Source organism: Chrysemys picta, chromosome 12 (assembly GCF_011386835.1).
Source record: "Chrysemys picta bellii isolate R12L10 chromosome 12, ASM1138683v2, whole genome shotgun sequence".
Classification (NCBI taxonomy): domain Eukaryota; kingdom Metazoa; phylum Chordata; order Testudines; family Emydidae; genus Chrysemys; species Chrysemys picta.
Window position 1 is genome coordinate 9726321 of NC_088802.1, and position 22839 is coordinate 9749159.

The 22839-nt window shown below is 50.7% G+C and overlaps 3 protein-coding genes across 3 annotated transcripts; 2 read left to right on the top strand and 1 right to left on the bottom strand.

Moving 5' to 3' along the window:
• Positions 1-443: 443 nt before the first annotated feature.
• Positions 444-1025, bottom strand: LOC112060829 (histone H1-like). The gene has a single exon (XM_024112834.2). The coding sequence runs from the start codon at positions 1023-1025 to the stop codon at positions 444-446; it is 582 nt and encodes a 193-aa protein (XP_023968602.2).
• Positions 1026-3358: 2333 nt separating this feature from the next.
• Positions 3359-3895, top strand: LOC135974845 (histone H1.4-like). Its single transcript, XM_065563883.1, has one exon. It carries the CDS (start codon positions 3359-3361, stop codon positions 3893-3895), a length of 537 nt encoding a protein of 178 aa, XP_065419955.1.
• A 2818-nt stretch (positions 3896-6713) lies between these two features.
• On the top strand, positions 6714-22320 carry LOC112060830 (histone H1-like). The gene has a single exon (XM_065564681.1). It carries the CDS (start codon positions 7649-7651, stop codon positions 8183-8185), a length of 537 nt encoding a protein of 178 aa, XP_065420753.1. The 5' UTR covers positions 6714-7648; the 3' UTR covers positions 8186-22320.
• The last annotated feature ends 519 nt before the right edge of the window (positions 22321-22839 follow it).

A 22839-nucleotide genomic window follows, 5' to 3' on the forward strand; every position in this document is an offset into this window, starting at 1 on the left:
GGTTGTTTCCAGATTACTTGTACGTTTCCTCCACCTGTCACATCACATTCTGAGATAAGGTTGGGAATAATTCTGGGGTTTACAATGTTCATAGTTCGATACACACAACTCCTATAGCTTCTGGTCACTTGGTCGCCATATCTGATTTTTCACACTCGTTCCCGTCAGGCAGTGACAGAGGCTCGTCATATTTAATAATATAGTAAACCAGCCCGCATATCTCGCCTCTTTCTAAAGGGGAGGGGGAAGACCTAAAAAGCCTGTTTCTGATTTCCCCAGCGCACCTACTGTTTTCCGCTGAAATCAAAGGGAGATTTGCCAGAGCTAGGGATGCAGTGTAAGGGAGACATCAGGGCATTCGTGCTTAAAGCTCTCCTGGACATGGTTTGGGGTGGCTCTTAAAAGAGCCGTTGTTGTTTCGTTGCGGTGAATCCATAGGTCTGTTAAGATTTCCGCTGGGGAGCCATTGCCCCGCGAGCAGAGGAAGCCGCAGAAGTCTTGCCAGCTCCTTTGCCTTCGGCCATGTTCCGTATCTTCCCGGGGGGCTTTGTCCCCGTCCCTTTGTTTTTCTTCTCGATCTTTTTAGCCTCCTTGTTGGCAAGCGGCTTTTTATCTGCCTGTCTCTTCTGCTTTGCCGGCTTCTTGGCCTCCTTGGTCTTGGGCAGCTGCAGAACAAGCTGAGTTTTGCCGACCCCAGGCTCTTTGCAGAGCTTGTAGGAGCCGGGAGCCCCAGTCACTCCAGGCACCTTGCACAGGATGTTGTTGGTGACCAGCTTCTTGAGCGCCGCTTTGATGCGGCTTTTGTTCCTCTGGACGTCGACTCCCGTCGCCGCCAGCTCCTTCTCGATGGCCACCAGGGAGAAGCCCTTGCGGCTCTTGGAGAAATCCACGCTCCACAGGATGAGCTGGGCAAAAGCCGGCCGCTGTCTTCGAGGCGGCTTCTTCTTCCTTCTCTTCTTTTTCCTTTGGCTGGCTGGAGCTGGAGCTGCGACTGGAGCTTCAGCTGCCGTTTGCGCTGTATTCATCTCGGCCTAAAGGGGGCGCCGCTTCTGCAGCCACCAGCACTGCTCCAGGCGCCTGCGGCGCAGTCTGTCCCCCAGTCGCTGCTCTCGCCGCTCACGCCGCCGACTGGAAGCCAGGGCTGCTGCCCGCGGCTAATTATAGCCGGGACCCCGACGCAACCGAATCAACCTCCCGCCCCTCCTGCTGCCGCAGCTCTAGGCTCCTCTCCTCCAAAGTGTGTCTCTCCGGCACCGAGAACCTGAGTTTCTAAGAGCACACGAGGCCTCCTGTCATTCCACAACAGCCATCTTGTCCAGATCGGGAGGGTGTTTCATTCCCTGGCGTTGGTGTTAAGGAATGAACCTCCTGCTGAGGGGTGTGGGGGGAGAGAGAAAGTGAAAATAAAACCACCAAAGCCTCGCACACATCTCCAGCTCTTCACTCAGACTGGAGCAGTATTTGATATTTTTCTCTTAACGAATGTTAAAATTCTCAGCCTTACCTCTGACAGAAAAAGGAACAGGGATGAATGAACAAATCAACCTATGAAGGAATTCAATAGATGATTTTGTGGAGTGGGGAGGAATTGTTTTTAAATAGAGCAGGTGAATTTATCAGTCAAGATCATCAGGGATCCATCCCATCCCAGCTGCTGGGACTGGAAGACGGGATAGATCACTAGGTAATTGCCTTGTTCTGTCCATTCCTTCTGAAGCATCTGGCATTGGCCACTTCAGAAGACAGGATATTGGGCTAGATGGACCCAGTATGACCATTTGTGCTGATGGTAGAGCATGACAGTTTTAGGAAGAAAAAAAGAGAGAAAGAAAAGGGGCTTTCTCACTGGTTCATTTAGGATCCTCATTCTCATTGGCTCAGGGGACCTGGACTCCTACTAGCCAATCAGAATGGAGGAACTGCTCAGCTCTAAGGTTATAACAAAAGTCGCTCAACCATTCTGTTTTGTTGAGAGAAGAAAGGTGTTCTGTTAATAGAGGTGTGTAAGGCTGCTTGTGAGGAAAGGAAGTTGCCTCGGTGAAGTCTTGTTCAGTAGGGTGGGGCTACGGTTTCCTGTGGATAGGCTGTATAAGCTGCTACATGAGATGTAGTAGAAATGTTGCCTTTAGATAATTTAGTTGTTGTGCTGAAGTATCTGAGAATGAGTCCTGGGAAAGTGAGACGAGCCAAATTGTTCTGCACCATCCATAGTTTGCTGTCTACAAAGATTGAAGAGCTGAACATGCTCTTGTGGGGTCTTGCCCAATATTGAGGCTGTGTTTTTGTGTGAGAAAGCACCACCCAGCAACAGTAGTAACTAACACTGAATGTAGTATCAAGAACTAAGGCTGTGTCTGTTTTTGCCTTCCTATCCCCTTTATAGGAACAGGCATAGCAAATTCTCCCTGACACAGATAGGAAGAAACTTCTGATAATACATTAGCCCTACTCTTCATTCTAGCTAGCTATTGTTAGCTACGGGGATTTCCTTTAAATTTTACCCACATTTGGTTTCCTTCATTGATCTATATGATCTTCATGATAGAAAACACTGCAAAGGGAGCACTGATTGCAGGTAATGCATATTCCACCGGTTTACAATGCATATAATTCCATAGTGTGTGCATACAACAAAATAAGAATTTGTCTCAGTATGTGGCCAGCTAAGAAGTATACAGCTCCACTGGGTATCTATGTATATGGGATATGTTCATTTGCACATTTCTGAAAATTTGTTCCTTAAATGAGAAAAGTTCAGATACATAAACGGGAGATTTTCATGGCCGTTAAACTCAGAGTTGGGAGTCTTCATTAGAATTAGGCTATTCCAGTTAGGCCTAATTGTTATTTGTGACTTTGAAGCTCTTTCTTTAAAAGTCTACAAGGACAAAAGGATGCAGAGTTACAGGAGAATTAAGAGCACAGTCATGAAGGATCTCACTGCTGCAGGGCTTTGTGTAATTTTTTTGGCAGGTGAATGTATTGCTTAATGTTTGTAATCCTCAGCCAAACACATTTGTCATGTAGTTACATAGCCCAGTTTTGTGACCTATCCCAGACAGCAACTCATAAATATTTCGGACAACGCCAGCGGGGGAACTAGCTCAGTGCCCTGGAGCGGGGAGGGCGAAAGGATTGTGCAAATCGGGGCTGGTGCTTTTGGGGGGCAACATGAGTGGGACGGAAGAAACACAGGCTGGGGGGAGGCGCAGGGGCAGGAGTAAAGCGGGGGATTGATTCGGTTGCGTCGGGCTCTGCTCTCTATCTGGCCTCGAGCGGCGGCCGCCGGGCTCAGTGTCAGGGCGGCGGCCCCACGTGCGGGTCTGGGTGGCAGCAGCTGGGATTGGGTCGCAGGGACATGCCCGGTTCGCTTCGTCTCCCCGCGGCTTTTGCGGCCTCCCGCGCGGCTCGGGAGAATCCCCGGCGCAAGAGAAGGAGGAAACCGACTCTCAGCCAGGTCATTCTCCGGGCTGCTGCTGTCCCCGCCGCCGGCAGAGGCGTCTCTCTTGCCGCCATCAAGAAGACGCTGGAGGGCGAGGGATACGACGTGCGGAAGAACAAGGGCCGCATCAAGGCTGTGCTCCGTTATCTCCTGAGCCAAGGGGCCCTGCGTCGGGTCAGCGGCAGCGGCGCCTCGGGCTCTTTCAGGCTCCAGCGGGGAGGCGGCGCCGCCAAAGCAGAAACGAGGGAAACAGCCGCGGCCAAGAGGCGCCAGAGCTCGGCGAAGACAGGAACAGCTGCCCCAGGGCCAAATGACCCCAGCGGGGAAATCAAACCGGCTGCTGCACGGCCCAAGAGGGTCAGCAGGAGCCCGGGCAAAATCAGGGGGACGGTGGCAACGCGCAGGAAGCAAATCTTAGAAGATATTATTAAGGGCACCTTCCTTCTGGAGTGACGGCTCAGGCCAGGAGCGAAAAACAAAACCAAAACGGTTCTTTTCAGAACCACCCCCAGCGTTCATCAAAAGAGCGAATGTCTTTGCTCCTTGGTGCTATATTTTGTAACGCGGCTTTTTTTAGAGATTAGGGAGGGTTGTGTGTGTTGTATGTATTCCTAGAATAGAAAGCAAACGGCAGCACTACCATTGATGAATGCATTTTATGATAGGCAGGTCAGGGAAAACCAACAACACCAGGACAAGGCAGGGAACCTTCAAGATTAGTTAGATCCTGCCATTGAATTAACTGACTTAAAATAAAGGGGGGTTGACCTTATTTTGTTGTTTTTTTGATTTGGTAAAGAAGGCAACTGACCCACGTTTATATGGTTTTCACCTTCCCTAACGCCTAGGATCTGGTCCTAGACAAATACAGAAAAAATGTTTTTTTAAAGGTATATTTGTGCTAACGTTCTTTTAGGGAAAGTTTTTGGGGGTGGCTCTTAAAAGAGCCTTTGGATTGATTGATTTTTTTCGGTAGAATGAGTCAGTAGAATTATGCCTTTTAGGGCTTCCCCTCGAGAGATGTTTCCCACTGCATAAAGGATACAGAAGCGACAGTTTCTCCAGTTCCCTCTTCCTGATCCACAAGAGCCTCTGCTTTCTTCTTGGCTTTTTTCTTCGCTGCTTTTTTGTTCCTCTTGCCCCCTGCTTCTTTGGCGATTTGTCCTTCTTCACCAGCGGAGGGGTTAGCTTCGCTTCTGCGATGAGCTTGTAGGAGCCCGGGACCTTAAGCAAGACATTCGTGGTGACCAGCTTCCCAAGCTCCGCTTTGATACGGGCTTTGTTCTTCTTAACATCGATCCCCGCCGCCGCCAGCTCTTTCCTGATGACGCCCAGGGAGACCTCCCCGGAGTGCTGGGAGAAATCCACGGTCTGGAGAATGAAATGGGCAAAACCTTCGCGGTCTTTTCGAGTTATCGGTACCGCCTTCCTCTTCTTCCGCTTCGTTCTCTTGCTGGCTGGCGCCTGGGAAGGGGCAGCGGCTGATCTGTGTTCATCTGGGTAGATACAAGAGGCGCCGCGTTTTCTATTTTTGATAGTTGTTCTCTACTTGCTACGGCGCCGCCTGCACCTCACGCTGCAGCAGATTGAAAGCCGGGCACTGCTGCTGCAGCCCGAGGGGTAGTTATACCCCAGTGTCTGACGCAACCGAATCAACCTGGTTCTATCCCCGCCTCTCTCTGGTCCTCTAGCACTAATAACCCGTGTTATGTTCGCCTGGTGACGCTGTTTCGTTCACTCAATCTCTGTCAGGGAAAATATACAAAAATCTCGAATCTGCTCCCCGGCTAAGGAAGCCAATAAACAAAAATCGTGATTTTTCTCCAAATTATTGTTAAAATTCCATCATTTTCTCAGGATAGTCTAGGAGAAGAGAAGGGTTTACACACTATGGCATTTTAAATCCATGACAGATACTTTGGAGGCGGGGAAACATTGGTTCTATTTTTGCTTGGTTTCCCGGATGAGCTAATGAAAAGGAGAAATGTTTGGATCCTTAATTACATATCAAGAAGGCGAGGCTGATGGGTAGATACAGAAGTGAAGGGTGAGACCTGTACTAGCGAAAGGTTAGGTGGTAGGCGGTCTCAGTGTCCCTTCAGGTCTGCCACTATTTAATACATGGGAACTCCGCGATCCTACGTTTCGTTTTTTTTTTTTTTTTTTTGGGGGGGGGTTGTTTGTTTGTTTGTTTTTGTAGGGAAAAGAATAGGGAGAAAGGTGTGTGTTTGTACGATGAAGAAATGTAGACAGATGCTGATTGGTGATGTCTCAAAGAAGGGTGCGGAAAAAGAGTAGGAAAGCGTTTTATTCCGCATACCTGTAAGAGATGCTGAAGTAGGTTCACATGGGCACTCGGGCATGTTTTCTAAGGTCCTGAGCATCTTGAATTCTGCCGCAAATTATCTGTCTGAGCGCATTGCCACAGAATTTATCGTGCCTGTCCGTATACAGCAAGCTCTGGGAAGTCAGCTACAGGAAAGTCGAGGCTGCTTGGATCTTGGTCTGAAGCGTGAGTGGGTTTGTCCTTTCTAGTCCCGTCCCCCCCGTCTCTTCCCTTTCCCTGTAATGCTAAGTGTCAATGATCTTGTTATTTATATAACTAGCCAATCCTAAAGTCTTTTCCTCAATAATTTTGAGTCCTGCTGGGTATTTATTCCGTTAAATCATTCTTGTCCGTTTTAAAGTTATTCCATTTCGATGATATGGTTATGTTGGATGACACCTTGGTCCTGTAATGTGAGACAGCAAATGTAGCACCTGAATTATCAACTTCAATCAAACCATTACTTTCCACCCCAATAGGCGTGTGCTGGGAACTCGACATTTGAGGCACCCATAGCCTCTAGGTTTCAGAGTAACAGCCGTGTTAGTCTGTATCCGCAAAAAGAAGAACAGGAGTACTTGTGGCACCTTAGAGACTAACACATTTATTAGAGCATAAGCTTTCGTGGACTACAGCCCACTGAAGAAGTGGGCTGTAGTCCCATCCGAAGAAGTGGGCTGTAGCCCACGAAAGCTTATGCTCTAATAAATGTGTTAGTCTCTAAGGTGCCACAAGTACTCCTGTTCTTCCCATAGCCTCTAGACACTTTTGCAGATTATAGGCTAATACCTTTAAACCAGACGCATAAAACAATCGGGATCTAAATACAACGAAATAAAATAAAATGCCTCTATTGTAAAACCCAAAGTATGATATCAAAATTAGCTTCCCCTTTTACTAAAAACCTAAACCTTAAAACAATATAATTATTTTCCAAACACATGAAAATAATTATTCTTCCTCCCTGTTACATTTTTTTCTGCATGTGTATCCTATAGTTTTCTGCAACTTTTGCTCTTTCTACTGAAGTTAATGGATGTTTTGACATTAATTTCAGCCAGGTGAATGAGAGTAGGATGCATCCCTATATAAATTAAAACAGCAGTACGTTTAAAGTACATTGTAATGTTTTACTATGACAGAAAACTAGAGATATTTATTTCCTTTTGAAATTAGACAAAGCCTCATAGGCGAGTATGGGGAAGCCTAGGTGTGTTTCTTGTTTGTCTTTGGAAGGGCACTGCACAAAAAAACAAAGAAAGAAATCATTTAATTTCTTTGTGTGGGATACCTCACTCCGCCTTAATACTGTTCCCTCGATATCTTGAGGGCAGGCACAGAATTGAAATTGTAATTTAAGATTAAACCCAAATTTTGTTTACTTTTGGAGGACAGGCAGGTGGATAAATCGAGGGTTTTGTCGATTTCTGGCGCGGGGAGCTTATTCAGTGGATCAAAAAAATGCAGCGAATAAAACCACCTAACAGTCCTAGCCTGGGGACGTCTACGTTAATTGATCAAAAAGCCAGTGGGGCTTTTAAAATTAGAGATCAGTGGAGTTTCAGAAACACAGATTTCTGAGACGCTAGGAGGCAAGGAGAGGCTGATTGATTCTGTTGCGTCCGCCGTCGGGGGAGGCGGTGCGCGCGGCGACCTGGTTGAGTCGGTTGCGTCGGGTTCTGCTCTATATAAAGCCCGTTAGGCGACCTGCGCGATCAGTTTGGAGCGGAGAGTCGTGGAAGCTTCGTGGGAGCTTGTCGCTTTGCAGCTCAGAGGCGGCGGCGGCGGCGGGAGCAGCAGCAGCAGCAGCGGTTGCAGCGAGGCGGCGGCGGTTGCGGCGGCGGTGGCGGTTCTTGTGGCTGTGAATACAGTGGGGAGAAATGCGAAATTTAAGCTCCGCCTCCCAGGCTTCTCTCTCAGAAGGGGCTCTAGCTACTTTTCTACCTAAGAAGAAAGGGAGGCCGTCTCTTCCCGACCTCATTCTGCGGGCTGTTTGCGTCTCTACAGCCCGCAAGGGCGCCTCTCTGGCTGCCATCAAGAAGGCGCTCTTGGCCGAGGGGTACGACGTGCAGAAGAACAACGGTCGCCTGAAGGCGACGCTCAGCTCTCTCGTTAGCAAAGGGCTGCTGCAGCGGGTGACGGGCAGCGGCGTCTCGGGATCCTTCAGGGTCAACAAGCGCCAGAAGAAGGGGGGCGCCTTGAAAGCAACGAAGAAAAAAACCGCCGTCAAGAGACCCAAAACCCAGATAGCGGCCCGGAGGTCTCCGAAAAAAATTAACCTCACAGCAGCTAGGAAGGCAAAGGGGCCCGGCAGGGAAACCAAGTCAGCTGTTAAAAAACCCAAGGCCCACAAAAACCCGGCCAGACCCAAGGGGAGGGCTGCCCCCCGCGGCAAAGCTGGAGGCAAGAGGCATTAAAAACACATTCCTCGTCAACTAATAAATATAAACTCAAAGGCTCTTTTAAGAGCCACCCTCAATATTCACTAAGTGAGCTGTTGGTTCGCCGGGAGAGCATAGGCGGTGCGGCGTGAGCTTTTACCGACAAAGAGGCTTCTTGGAGGGAAATCTTTGATTTGGCATTTTATTCTGTATTTTACTAACAAGATTGCCTAGGACAATGTAAAAAACTCGAAAATTTCCTATTGAAAAATATTCCAAGTTGATTTTTAAAGTAATCAATAAAATTGTCCTCCCTAGAAAAAAAGTTACGTGAAAAAAATCTTCACGTAAACAAATACTTGAAAATGATCGTTTTACTCCGCAGTAATGATCAAAATTGTAACCTCAATCCACTTATTACGGATTTTATATCCACATTTGTCGTTTAACGATTCTAGCAGCGAACTAGAGCCCGGACTTTCGCTGGTGCCTGTTTCCTATCAGGTCCGGCGGTAACTTACTGCCCAATGAAAGTGCAGGCCTCCTTCCCCTGACCAGCCCCTGTCCTCCCCCCACAAACGCTCTACCAGTTATTTCATCCAATTAGCACCCGCCCTTGCCGCTATACATGAGGTCAAAGTTGTACCGTATTTCCCGTTGTGGTTATTTGATTGCGGTTTTCTGTTTTTGTGGTGTAGCGATGGTGAGACATTCACTGTCTGGTTGTGGTGAGAACACGGCAGAGTGCTCGGAAATCTGCTTGGGGGAGATGCCACAGAATCAGCAGGCACCTAACACTGTTCGGAAGAGTGATCTTGCTGCAAATGGGATGAAGAAGATTAATCCGTATCGATTTAGCACTTGTGGCGCTGCAGGAGGTTTGCTAATACGGTAGGGTTACCATATTTCCACAAACAAAAAAGAGGACAGGGGGGGGGGGAAGCCCCGCCCTAGCCACTCCCTCCCACTTCCCACCCCCTGACTGCTCCCCTCAGAACCCCAACCCCCCCTGCTTCTTGTCCCCTGACTGTCCCCTGCTGAGAACCCCCTACCCTAACTGCCCCCCCCCAGGACCCTACCTGTTCCCTGACTGCCCTGACCCTTATCCACTCGCATGGGTGGCAGGGTTGTAGAAATTTTGGTGGTGCCCAGAACCCCCCACCCCACCTGCCTAAGGCTCTGGGAGGGGGTTTGGGTGGGGGGAGGAGGTCTGGGGTGCAGGTCCTGGGCTGGGGATTAGGGTGCAGGAGGGGTGCAGGTTCTGGGATAGAGTTTGGGTGCTGGGTGCAGGCTCCGGGCTGGGGCAGGGGGTGGGTGTGCAGGAGGGGGTGAGGGGTGCAGGCTCTGGAATGGAGTTTGGGGGTGAGAGGCGGTGCAAAGGGAGGGGGTGCAGGCTTTAGGAGGAAGTTTGAGGGCAGGAGGGGGTGTGTGGGAAGAGGGAGGGGGATTGGGAGGGAGTTTGGGGATAGGAGGGGATGCAGGGGTGAGGGCTGTGGGTCTGGGGATGAGGGGTTCATGATGCAGGAGGGGGCTCAGGGATGGAGCAGAGGATTAGGGTGTGTGGGGATGAAGGCTGGGGGGTTTGGGGTGTTGGAGAGGCTCAGGGCTAGGGTGGAAGGGCAGGGTAAGGGCAGCCTGTCTTCCCATTAGTGGATGGGGGCACTAGGACCCAGGGGCAGCAGACAGCAGTTGTCTGCATGTACTGCCGAGCCAGCAGGCAGACAGGAATGGGGGACCCACCGAGGGGGGGATGCACGGAGGGGGGGTGGCAGGTGGAGGCTGGGGACCGATCCAACACTCCCCCGCTCCCTAACTGCGCACCCCCACTCCCCTTACCATTCTGGCTCCACGTGGGTCTGTTTGTGTGTTACAGAGGACTACAGAGAGAGGGAGGGGGGAGCAGGGGAGGGCTCTGGCTGCTGGAGGCCAATGGGAGTGGGTCAATTGGCCTAGCCGCCCAATCAGCAGCCACACTCTGCATGGAAGGGAGGGAGGGAGGCGAGGGAGAAAAAAACCCCGGACATTTTAACCTTGTTACCAATTCCTCCCGGACGGCTATTTAGAGACGCAAAAGCCGGACATGTCCGGGGAAATACGGACGGATGGTAACCCTATAATACGGCTCCTCCCTAAACTGCCTTTGTAGCTAGCGCCTGGTCCGAAAAGTCGCTCCGGATTTGAAGAGCGACCTTCGTTTACAGAGCTCCGCTGTCCTGATCCTGTAAAAACAACAACGAAACTTATCTTCACTGGTCTTATTAGAAGACAGTAATTTGTGAGCTGTTCCACTCAGCGAGACACCGTCCCACCGGCAGATTTCCGAGCGATCTGCTTTGTTCTCCCTACAATAGCGGGATACAGTTTGGCTCCTTTAGGAACATTCATGGATTTATGAACAAGGCTCTGTGTTCTTGCTACCACCTGGGAGAGAAATGTAGGAATGAAACAAAGATCCTTTGCTGGGCCACAGTACTTCCCCTGTACAGTATTAACAGAAAAAAAAAAAAAAAGACATTCCCCCTCCCCACACAGTTTTTTGGGTGCTCCTTTGGGGGTCTGGTTTCTTTCTTCATGAGTGACATGTTTAAAAAAAAAGGCATTCCCTACCCATGGGGGCATAGCACATGTGCTTTGTAATGGACAGAGGTAAAATTAAGGGCTTATTTTAGCAAATATTTCATTGTATTGATACATCAAACTGAAACCCCGATCAGGAAGGCAGCCCAACTATGCTAGGCGCGATCCGACCCTACAGGCCCGGTCTCTGGGAGCAAAGTGGGAGCAAAGTCACCTTTCCAGTCCCCCCGCGCCCCCCAATGAAACAAGTCTATAAGTCAGTCTTCAAAAGTCAGTGTCGTTTGATTGGTTTCCTAAACAAACCAATGAAAAGGCGAATGGGCGGAGCGCGAGGAGTGGCTGTTCGCTGCTGGAACACGCCAGGGGGCAGTGTTACCTGAGGGCCGCAGGGTAAGAGGTCTCAGTCTTCCTTCAGGTCCCCCTCACGCACTATAAAAGGAGTTCGGGCCGGTACAGGTTCAGTTATCTATGTAGAGAAATGGGGTGTGGGAGGAGAAATGGAAAGAAAGTGGTTGAGGAAACTGGTTAACTGGCAGCTTGATAGTAATATAAAACAGGAAAAATTTATTATTTATATTTCTAAGGGACTGTAGGTAGCTAGTTCTTCTAGACACAGGCTTGTTTTCAAAGGTTAAGAGTGTTATAAATGTAGTTATAGGTAACTTGTTTAAGCATATTGGTGTAGTAACAATATGCCTGGTGTGGTACAGTAAGTGACCATGAATTCTAAGGAGGATCCTGACCCTGGTTTGCTTATTACTGTGTGGGGACCTATTTAAGCATGCTGCATTTAAAGGTGCCAAGGTTGATGCTAAATACACCACCTCTAAGCAAAATCCACTAGCTAGCCCTTTGAAATAATTAGATTCCAAACACACTTTTAAGGGTCATCCCCTTTTTTTAAAAAAAAAGTTCAGTAGAATCTTTAATTGAAGAATGTTGTAATACTTATTGAATTACAAATTTTTAAAGTATAGTAAATGTTTACATAAACAAAGCCTATAAAATTTTGGCATTTATAGGTCCTATTCCAGTAGCAGTAAGACAAAGAAAAACCACATAGTGCAATGATTTACTGTGGTAATAAGTTTTATGTAGGTGCTTTGGCTAAACTCATTCAATACTTCATCTTTCAGGAAGAACATTGTACAGGGGAGGTGTGAAATACAGTGATAGTTTCATGAACCTGATAGCCTTCAGATATGTTAAGGGCTGTTATGAAGAGGATGGTGATCATTCTTCATGTTCATTGAGGGTACAAGAAGTATTTGTCTTAATCTTTAGCAAGTGAGATTTAGGTTAGCTATTAGAAAAAATGTTCTAACTATAAAGATACTTAAGAAATGGAATAGCCTTACAAGGGAGATTGTGGAATCTGTCATTGGAGGTTTTTAAGAACAGCTTAGACAAACATTGTTAGGGATGGTCAAGGTCCCTTCCAGGCCCTACATTTCTATGATTCAATGAAAAATCCAGAGTACAAATTAAAAGGAAAAAAGACTCAAAGGTACGAGGGGGTAAAAGCAAGATCCAAAGTAAAATGAGGCAATAATAAATAATTTCTCTAGCTGAAAACCATGGTTTTATTTTAGGTTTCCCTCCCAGCAAATGCTATTAACGCTTGTAAAATCAACCTTGAGCCAACAGCATCCAGAGTGTTTATGAAAACTTTTTAAAACCCAAAACCTCGACAGCCTGAGCTACAAACCAGCTCTGTGAGACAAGGGTACTAGAGAGACAAGGTGGGTGAGGTAGTATCGTTTAATGGACTAATTACGGTTGGTGTGAGAGACAAGCTTTTGAGACGGAGCTCTTCTCTGGGTCTCTGTGTAAGCTTGTCTCTCGCACCAACAGAAGTTGGTCCAAGAAAGGATATTACCTTACCCGCCTCTTCTCTCTACTATGCTGGGACCAACATAACTACACTACCACCGCATACAGTCAAGGCTATTGCAGTTTTATCAAGCTGGGTATGTGACCCAGCCACCACTAGAAGGGGATAAAGTGCCACACTGGAGTTGGATTACAGATCCATTGATAAAGCTGAAAGCTTCTGCAGGGGATTTTATCCTTTCAGCCACTCCTAGTGCCCCATCACTCTATAACTATCCCTGCCATGCAGCAGGTGGGGGCACTGTGACACCCTGGGAGCGGGCCAGGGATGGTGAGAACAAAGCAACAAACTGGGCTCATTTTTCTGGTTTAAGTAAAGCTCAGATCATGTCTCCAAGAAGTTGCACAAAAAAATGTCTTTCTGGCTACCCCTAAGAAGAGCTGGTGAACATGCTCACCAAAGGATCTTTGTCCCTTGGGCTCTTTCAGTGAGTGGGTGTCCAGATAAATCACTGCCAGAGCACCCAGGTAAACACCCACCTCTCAGTCACCTCAAGCCAAAAAATGATAGCGAATGTTAGAGAAGCCAAGAAATCCCCCATCAATGAGAAACATTAAATAGAGCGCTCAGGAAATGGCACAAGACCCTCCAAGAGGGCCAAGCATCCCAGCAGCCAGTGAAAATCAGCGAGAAGACTCAAAAAAAGCAGCAAAAGTCAGAGCACCGGAAAGCTCACAAACACAACAATAATTATTCTTAACAAAGAGGACCTCTTGCTGCATACTGGCAGAGGGCTCTGTCGGCCACTGCCCCATCTGATGCCAGGCTCCGTAAGGCGCTGACTTTCTTTGGTGTCTATTCTTAGCTTGGCTCTTTTCTCCTCAGCTCTGGCAGATTCCCAGCCAGTTCTCTCGGTCTCCTCTGGGAAGGAGCTGGGCTTCCCTGCTCTTCTCCCAATTCTTGGTCAGCAGCTTCCTCTGCCACTGACAAGCCCCTCAACTGTCTTTCAGTTCCATTAAGTCAGGTTACCTTCCCCACCATGGTAAAGGGTTCCTGGCCATTCCTTGGCCTGTCTCTGCTCCCAGCTGATCTGGGTTATCCCCTTCACTGGATCAGTCCTCCCGCCTCTCAGTAAATTCTTTCTCTCTCATCTTTCTCTATGAGCAACATGTAATGCTGCCAACCTTCTCCCACAGAGGAGAAGAGCTAATTCACTAGCTGCTCCCCTTCCCTGCCCTTTGAGGAACATCTGGCATCCCTGATGCTTGTGTCATATATTTGATTGTGTTGTAACTTCCCACGCACACCACACTTTCTCAAACAGCTTTTCATCACACCAATGTGAGTGGTGTTTCCTGTTTATGTTGAAGAATCCAAGTATGAAACACACACACACAGCAGCTAGGGAAAAATAATAGTGTGTGTGTGTGGGGGGGAGGAGAATAAAAAGAACATGTTTTTTTAATAAAAAAGTTTTAATTAAATGCATGTGCAGCTTAAAAGGCGTTGACTAAAGCTGGCGTGAAAAAAAATGAACCAATTGGTGTTTTTTTGGGTCACAATTTTGGAAGTTTGCTGACCCGCTCCAGTTCACAGTCACAGTTTGTTAGCCCAAGCAAAGCAAACAGACGGCCTCAATTTGAGAAGATTATTTTGAAGGCAACTGACACATTCCCATTTGTCCTAAATCAGAGGATCAAGGGGATTATTATTATTTATTCATTGTACAGTAGAACCTCAGAGTTACAAACACCAGAGTTACAAACTGACTGATCAACCACACACCTCATTTGGAACCAGAAGTACACAATCAGGCAGCAGCACAGACAAAAAAACAACAACAAAAAAGCAAATACAGTACATGCTGTGCTCAATGTAAACTACTAAAAAAAAAGGGAAAATTTAAAAAAAATTGACAAGGTAAAGAAATTTATTTAAATTAAGGTAGTTAAAAGCAGCATTTTTTTCCCTGCATTGTAAAGTTTCAAAGCTGTATTAAGTCAATGTTCAGTTGTAAACTTTTGAAAGACCCACACAACAATTTGTTCAGAGTTACGAACATTTCAGAGTTACGAGCAACCTCCGATCCCGAGGTGTACGTAACTCTGAGGTTCTCCTGTATTCTCATAGCACTAGTCATTGATCAGGATGACCCGTTGGGTTCGATGCTGTAGAGACATAGACCAAAAACCACAGTCTCTGTCCCAAAGAGCTCAACATCCAAGTAATAAATTACAGTGTCTCTTTCAATAACATTTAACACGCTTGTTTTTCTCTTTCCTTTGCCGCACCTTTCTTATACCTCCCCTGCTCCCTCCAGGTTCCCCTGTTCAGTCCCTGCCTTTCTCCCTGAATCCTTCTCCCTCACCGCGTTCCCCTTTCCAGTCCCTACTGTTTTTCCCTTTGCCCTGCCTCATTCTCAGACCCCCATTAGCTGTCATCATGCTACATCGGCCTAGTGTGGGGTTTTAAACGGGCTTGGTGCAATGAGTTTGGCTTATCCAGCTTGATCCTTTGGTGCTCATCTGCAGGCGGGAAACTTTTAGGGCTAAGTGACACTTCGTTCCCCTGCCGTCGGCTCGGATGCGCCTCGCGTCTCCATCAGAAAGTGTCGCAATTGATGACGGACGGGGTTACGCAGCCTGTGATTGTTCCGAGTTCCATCGTTTGTGCACCACTAGAGGGGGAGGCAGGAACACAACAACCAGCTGCCTCCACTGCCAAACTGCCTATAGGTCACTGGATTGAGAAGGACCCACATTATTCCTCCTAGAAACACCACCCTTGCCCATCCCTCCACCACCTGAGGGGAAACGGCTGATGAACAGCGAATTCTTACACATTGAAGGGTGCTGCACTAGGGCAGTGGTTCTCAACCAGGGGTCCGCAGTGGTCTTCCAGGGGGTACATCATCTCATCTAGAGATTTGCCTAGTTTTACAACAGGCTGCATAAAAAGCACTAGCGAAGTCAGGACAAACTAAAATTTCAGACAGACAGTGACTTGTTTATACTGCTCTATAGACTATACGCTGAAATGTAAGCACTGTATTTATATTCCAATTTCTTTATTTTATAATTACGTGGGAAAAATGAGAAAGGCAGCCATTTTTCAGTGCCAGTGGCTGTGACACTTTTGTATTGTTGTGTCTGACTTTGTAAGCAAGTCGTTTTTCAGTGAGGTGAAACTTGGGCGTAGGCAAGCCAAATCAAACGCCTGAAAGGGGGACAGTCGTGTGGAAAGGTTGAGAAGCACTGGACTAGGGGACGTTGGCTCTTCCAGCAGCACTGCAGGGGTGTGTGTCATGTTTTGGAATCGGGTGGCGTCCCTTTAAATAGCGCGTGAGCCCTCTAGCGACGCTCACTAGGTTCTGTGTTTCAGATGCCTCTGCTGGAGCCGCAAAGCGCACCTGCCACCCAGCAAATGTGAAACCCTAAATGCCCCAGCTTGAGATGGGATTTTTCAAGGCTTCCATAGGGCCTGCTGCTATCCCACACTGCACTGCTGTCTAGCTGGGTTGTCCTGGTTGGCTTTGTGCCCTTTCCTATTCTGGGGTCACCCTGGCGGGATGATGCCTTCCCGTTTCAATGCCGGCACAGAGCTGGGTGCTGTCCTTCTGTGAATCCCGCTCACAAGGCGTTCATCTCTCTTTGTTATACTCCTACTTAGTGAGCAGTCATGTCTCATGCATCAGTGGGGTCTCGTGCCGAGGTCCTGGCCTTCATTGCCCTTTGGGGATGGGCCCATCTGAATTCTAGCCACTCCAGCGCGCCATATACAAGGAGCTAGCTGATCAAATGAAAGAAAGGGAGCACAGCCGGGATCCAGCCGCTGCCACAATGAGAGAAAGGCGCTCCAGCTAGGTTACAAGAGGGCCAAAGACAATACTAGGATTTCTGGGAGAGCTTGCAGGGCCTGCAGTGCTGATAATGAGCTGGGCCATGTATCTGTGAGAGAGCCCTCCTCTGAACTGCTGTCTTTTGTGGACAACACCGCTGCCACCATCACCTTTAAAATGCAAAAAAACCCGCCCCTCCCCCCAAGGCAAGCCTGCCTCAGCCTCAACCTCAACCCCCAACCACAAGGCAACTCTGCAACTTGTCCCCCCCTTTAACAGCCATTTATAGTATCTGGAGACACATAGCGATAAGATCGATAACGTCATTTTCTTACTTAAACTGCGGAAGTGGGAACGCTGCAGCATCCTTAGCTGGCCACAGAAACATCTAACATTAGATAGCCCAGTGTATTGTGAGAATAATGCACATCTTTAAACCCACGTAAAAGAAACCTGGCAGATTAGATTATTTTTCTGGCAATTGGCAAATCCATAAAAAAAAAAAAAAAACCCAGCCAGGTGGTAACCCTAACCCCAGTCAATGGCCACCAGGGCGTAGTCCAGGAGGAGACAGAGAATGCGATCCCAGATCTTACTGATGCAATCGACCAAGCGGTAGACACAGAGGAACTGTCTGATTCACACCCTGAGGTAGAAGCTGGATCACGGGCACAGACCCAAAGCGGGGAGGAGGGCCACTCCCAGTAAGTATTGCCTGGTATATAACAATACACCACCGTCAGAGGCGGATTAACATTGTGTGAGGCCCTGGGCCAGAGCAAGTGGGGGCCCCTCCCTACCCCCTTTGCTTGCGGTCCTGCCCTCATTCCACCCCTCCCCCCTGCGGCCCTGCTGCCTTCCATCCAGGGTCCCCCCCATTCTGCCCCCCCACTGGGACCCCACAACCCCGTTTGCTCCTTTCTGACCCCCCCCCTCGACTGCAGCCCCAAGACCAGAGAAGCTCTGTCCCCCCTGCCACGGCCCTGGGGCCGCAGCGGGGAGTGAGAGCTCCCCCAGCCCTGAGGCCACAGCAGGGAGCTAGAGCTCTGCCAGTCCCAGGAGCTGGGGCCTCTGCCAGCACTTCCTCTGGCTACTTCTACAACATTCGCTGGTTGCCGGTTTGGCCTGGTGCTTGTCCACTGAGCAGCTTCCCTGCACTGAGGGTAGGAGACGGTGGTCTCTGATCCCCCCCGCAGCCAGCACTGGGTGATGCAGGCTCGGCAGAAATTGTGCCCGCAGTCTATAATCATCACTGGGTCTTTACAATAATCCAGGCAGATGGAACATGAGATACCCAACTTGGAGCAGCCACTGGGAGGGTTTCCCTGCCTGGAACTGACTCATAGTCAGCTGATCTCCTAAGAGTTTACTTTTTTAAAGTGACAGCCCCTCCAGCGAGCAAGGGAACCTAATCTGCCTAAGGAGCACTAGTAAATACACAGGCCACGGCCTGGTTCACCGGGAGCGACTGCTGTGAGAATCTACTTGAATTGTCCTGGAGAGTCGCCAGGAACTGGAGATTAATCTTTCACTAAAGCAGGGGCGTGCACCGGAATAAAAATTTGGCTGCGTTTGGAGGGGCACTTTCTGTGCCCCCTGCGGTCGGGGGAGCTTCCCCCGTGGCTGGTGGAGCTCACTTTTCCTGGCCAGCCGGAGGAGCTGGATCTCCCACCCCGGCCTGGGGACAGAGGAGCTCCCACACTCTGAACTCCTCATTTCTGGGCCCCCCCCCCCGCCCAGAGCCCACACCCCCTCACCCCGCAGGGACAGCCTTAGGGGTAGGCCACCTGGGCGACTGCCCGGGGCGCCATGGTCAAGGGACACCGTGCAGCAGCGCAGACGTGCGCTGGGCCGGTGTAAAGTCAGAAGCTGCTCCCGGCTGGCAGGGCAGTGCTGCGGGCGGGGGGCACCCGGCACCCAGATTTCGCTCTGCTTCCTCCCGGCTGAGGAACATAGGGGGAGGGGGGAGTGGTGATTCACAGGTACTGCTCCCCCCCCCCCAATGTTCCTCCATGCCCCCCTAGGGGCCTGTAAGGGAGGGGAGTGAGGAGGAACACCAAGCGCTCCGAGTATCCAGGTTACTCTCCCCACCTGGACTGCTGCTCTCCTGTCCTCCACTTACACAGCCCAGCTGGGGAAAGTGACCAGGATGCAGGGAGCCCTGACATTGCTCCTCGCTCCCCCCATCACAGCCCCCTGGAGGGGAGCGAGCAGCAATGCCAGCTGCTCTGTGCATCCAGGTCAGTTTCCCCACGTGGGTGCAGGAGGGGGATGCGGGGTACGGGGTGAAGGAGGGTGCAGGGATTAGGGGCACAGGAGGGGAGTGTAGGGGTTCAGGACAAAGGGGGCCCAGTAGAGGAATTGGGGGCAGGGGTTAGGAGCGCACGAGGAGGGTGCTGGAGTTATGGGCAAAGTGGGCACAGTGAAGGGGTTAGGAGTGAAGGGGATGGGGAACCTGGGGAGCCCACAGGAGCGGGGGCAATGGGGGGGGGGTTCCACACCCGCAGGGGCCAGGGGTACCAAAATACAAATTTCTCAGGGCGCAATTTCCCCTAAGACTGGCCCTGAGGAGCTTGCTCTCCCTGCCCCAGCGGACTTCTGTGCCCCCACTGATTGGGGGGGGCCCGTGACCCTGCTTCCCCCCACCCCGCACATGCCTCTCAATTAAAGATTATGTCATGTGATGAATACGTCCAACCAAAATTGGCAACCCTAGAATCTTTCCCTTACCGTGGGGGAAAACCTTGGGGGAATGGTGGTGCTGCATTACAAAGCATGGCTCGGTTAAAGTCCCCTGAATGCAGGGCAATTCCAGGGCCCCTAGCCACACCTTGGCATGGTTCCCTCTGCAGCCTTGCCCCAGGGTGGCAGGGAACCCCCCCTTTTCTTGGGCAAGCCACGTCCCCTCCCTGTGCCTCAGTTTCCCCACCTGTACAATGGGTGTAATGCTACTGCCCTGCTTTGTAAAGAACTTTGGGCTCTACTGATGCAAAGCACTAGGTAGGAGCTAGATTTGTTATTATCTGTCAGGAGCAGCAGCAGTGAGCTCTCTCCCCTGGGGAGCAGCAGGGAGCACCTCTCCCCTACAGAAAAGCAGTACAGGGACAAGGATCCACACCCACACACATACATTCATATGCAGCTGAGATGTCTTTGCTTGGTGGCGGGGGGAGGCTGTGCCAGTCCCTTCTTACCACAGACAGAATCCCCTGCTGGGCTGGGGTTGGTAGCTGGCCCCTCTCCTCGAGGACTGGGGCTGGGAGTTAACACCCCCATTGAGTTGCACAGGGTGGTTCCCTCCGCTCAGAGCTATTCTCTCAGGTTCTCTGAAAACTTGGGCAGACGTTGCTCCATTGGTTAAACTCAGGGCATCTCTTCCCCCCACCCCCAGAGCTATTGTCTCAGGCTCTCTACAGACTCAGACAGACGTCACTGCCGAAGTGACCACATTTTTGAGGTTTGCTCCCCAACTACGAGGACTAGGTCTTTTGCGGCCTCTAGTAGCTTATTCATTAATCACACCCTGCCCAGATACCACTAACTCTTCCCCTCCCCCACTTCCCCGCCAGCCTCCCACCTTCATCAACCACTCTGTCTGCCCAGAAGATGAAGGTGAGGAAGAATTTTAAGTGAAAGAAATTTACATAAGGACAAAAATCAGACATCCTAAATTCTCCCCCCTGCCCCTTCCCAGAATTCATTTCCAGAATTTTGTATATGGCATCTGGGGAATCCAAAGCACATGGCTTTGGGTTTGTATCTGTTTGTCTGTAGTGGGGACTGCACAACTCTGTATAAATTCGGTGTGTAAGCTATCTAATAGTGGATTCTTTGGTAGGTCTTTTAGGTACATCTACACAGACTAAAAGATCTCTGGCACGGCTGCAGGTCAGCTGACTCAAGATCATGCGGCTCAGGCTTCAGAGCTGAAAATTGCTGTGTAGACATTTGGGTTTGGGCTGGTGCCCGAGCCAAACATCTACCCAGCAATTTTTCGTCCCCAGAGCATGAGCCCGGTGATCCGGACTCAGCTGACTTGGGGCACCCGTGGTTTTTTTTATCCCTGTGTAAACATACCCTGCTAGGGCTGGTTGGGGGAAAAAATAGTACGCATTTTTTTGGAAAAAAAACCCAACAACCAACCAACCAAAAGCTTTTGAATGAAAGGCTGGTCTAAGCATAGTTTATTATACTCATTTTGCTATTTAAATCAGTATAAAAACTGTGTGTTGGACAAGCTTGAATTTTTGGTTCCATTTGAAATTTCAGGGTTTGGACAAAACTCGTTCCAGTTTGTTTTGTTTCGTACTGAAAACGTTCACTTCGGTTTGTGTGTGAATGGTCATTTCGTTCATGAAGCGCTCTCTCCGCCCCCCGACCCCTCACAGCTCCAGATAAAGGGCTTTGCACAGCCAACCCTGAGCTATCCTAGTGTAAGGGGACTGTTGCCCCCTTACTAACATTCAGTGGGGGTGTTTTGGTGACTAGCTCCCAGCACTAAAAGGGGAAGGGTCGATGGCAAATCAGGAGCCTGAGACTGACAGTCCCCAGGAACAATGGGGAGAGGCCAATGCTCCAGATCAGCTTGATTGACAGTGCGGGCAGCTAATCAGAGAGTTAGGAGGCCGGGGGGGTCCCGTCCTCTGTGTGAGCTGGAATGGCCTGAATCAGACAGAGTGGGGGCCGAGCTAAGGAGAGAGCAGGGGCCCGAGCTAAGCTGCTGGAAGCAGAGCTGCAGCCCCAAAGCCAGAGCACAGCCCAGAGAGAGCAGAGCTGCCCTGGGAGGAGAGCTGTATTAACCAGAGCCAGAGAGGCCAGACAAGCAGCCCAGGGAGCTGGAGGCAGAGCAGCAGCAGCAGCAGCCGTGCTGGGGAGTGTGGAGCTGGAGCCAGGCTGGAGCCGTCCGGAGCTGGTTGCGGTGAGAAGCTGGGGAGAGTGAGGGGGACCCTGGGCAGTGGGCCCAGCGCAGGGAGACGCCTCAGCCAAGAGGCTCTGCAGGCCAGACTTGGAGGGGGATCGTAACCCTGTCAGGCCGGGGGCGACGCTGGGAAAAAGGGTCCTGCCACCGAGAGCCTGAGAGCGTGTGGCCACCACCAGAGCAAGTGTCCGACCCGCAGCGTCTCTGCAGCACAGCCAGGGCCTGAGAAGGAGCCTGGAACCTACAAGGAACAGACTGTGAACTGCCCTGACGTTCCAGAGACACTGGTTGTGATGTTCCCGGCCACAGAGAGGGGTGATGTGTTTTCCTTTAATCTTTCCCATTTTTCCTTATTCTTTTTTAAAATTAATTGTTAATTAAACAACTTGTATTTGTTTAAATTGTATGAAATGATCAGTGGGTCAGGGAGGTGCCCAGTGCAGAGAGAGTACCCCGGAGTGGGGACACCCTAGCCCCTGTCCTGGGTGACCACAGCAGGGTTGGGGGTCGAGCCCCCCGGAATCCTGGGCCCAGCCTTGTCGGGGTTACGAGGACTCTGCCAGACAGGAGAGTGGAAGGGGAGCCCTCGAGGGCAGGGAGGCCTCTGGGTAAAGGAAGTGGGAGCAAGGACTCGGATCCTTTCGCTAGTCCACTTCACCGGGGTAGTGCAGAAGCCAGGAAAGTTCCCCACAATAGCGGGACCTTTCCCCCACTTACACTAGCAAGAGATCATCATAAGGAAACAGACCTGTGTTAGCTCAAGACACCAGGAGGGAGAAGTTTGCTGCTTCCTCTCTGGAAAGGGAGAGCTTGCTCCAGCTGGGGTGAGTTTAACCTATTTTCTGCCTCCAAGACAGCACCAGCTCAGGGGCCAGAGAGGAGAGCCTGTACTGCAGACACCACCAAAGAGATACAGTACACTTCCTGCTGCCGGACTGTCTGACCGCAGCGATCGCTCCTGTGCTACCACCCTTGGGTCCCCCAAATAAACCAGTTGTGCTACAGCTCCATTGCATCATGCTCTATCCCAGGGGTTCTCAAACTGGGGGTTGTGGTCCCCAGGGCCGGCTTTAGCAAGAGCGGGGCCCGATTCCTGGGGGCGGGGCTTGCAGCAAGCCCCGCCCCCAGGACCCGAGCCGCGCCGCGGGGGGGGGACCCGAGCCGCGCCGCGGGGGGGGGGGACCTGAGCCGCGCCGCGGGGAGGGGGACGGGGGGGGACCCGAGCCACGCCGCGGGGGGGACCCGAGCCGCGGGGATCGGGCCGGGCCGGAGCCGGGCCGCGGGGGCCGGGCTGGAGCCAAGCTGGGCCAGAGCCGCTGGGGCCTGCGGGAACGGGCCGCGCCTCCCCGAGCCCTTCTCCCGCCCCCCCCAGCTTACCTTGTGCTGCCAGCCCGCCCCCTGCTTCGTCTCAGACTTCCCGCGAATCAGCAGGGGAGGGGGCGGGGCGTTCAGGGGAGGGGAGGAGGGGCCGGGGAAGTGAGCTGGGGGCGGGGTAGACAGCCGCAGTGCGGGGCCCTCTTGGC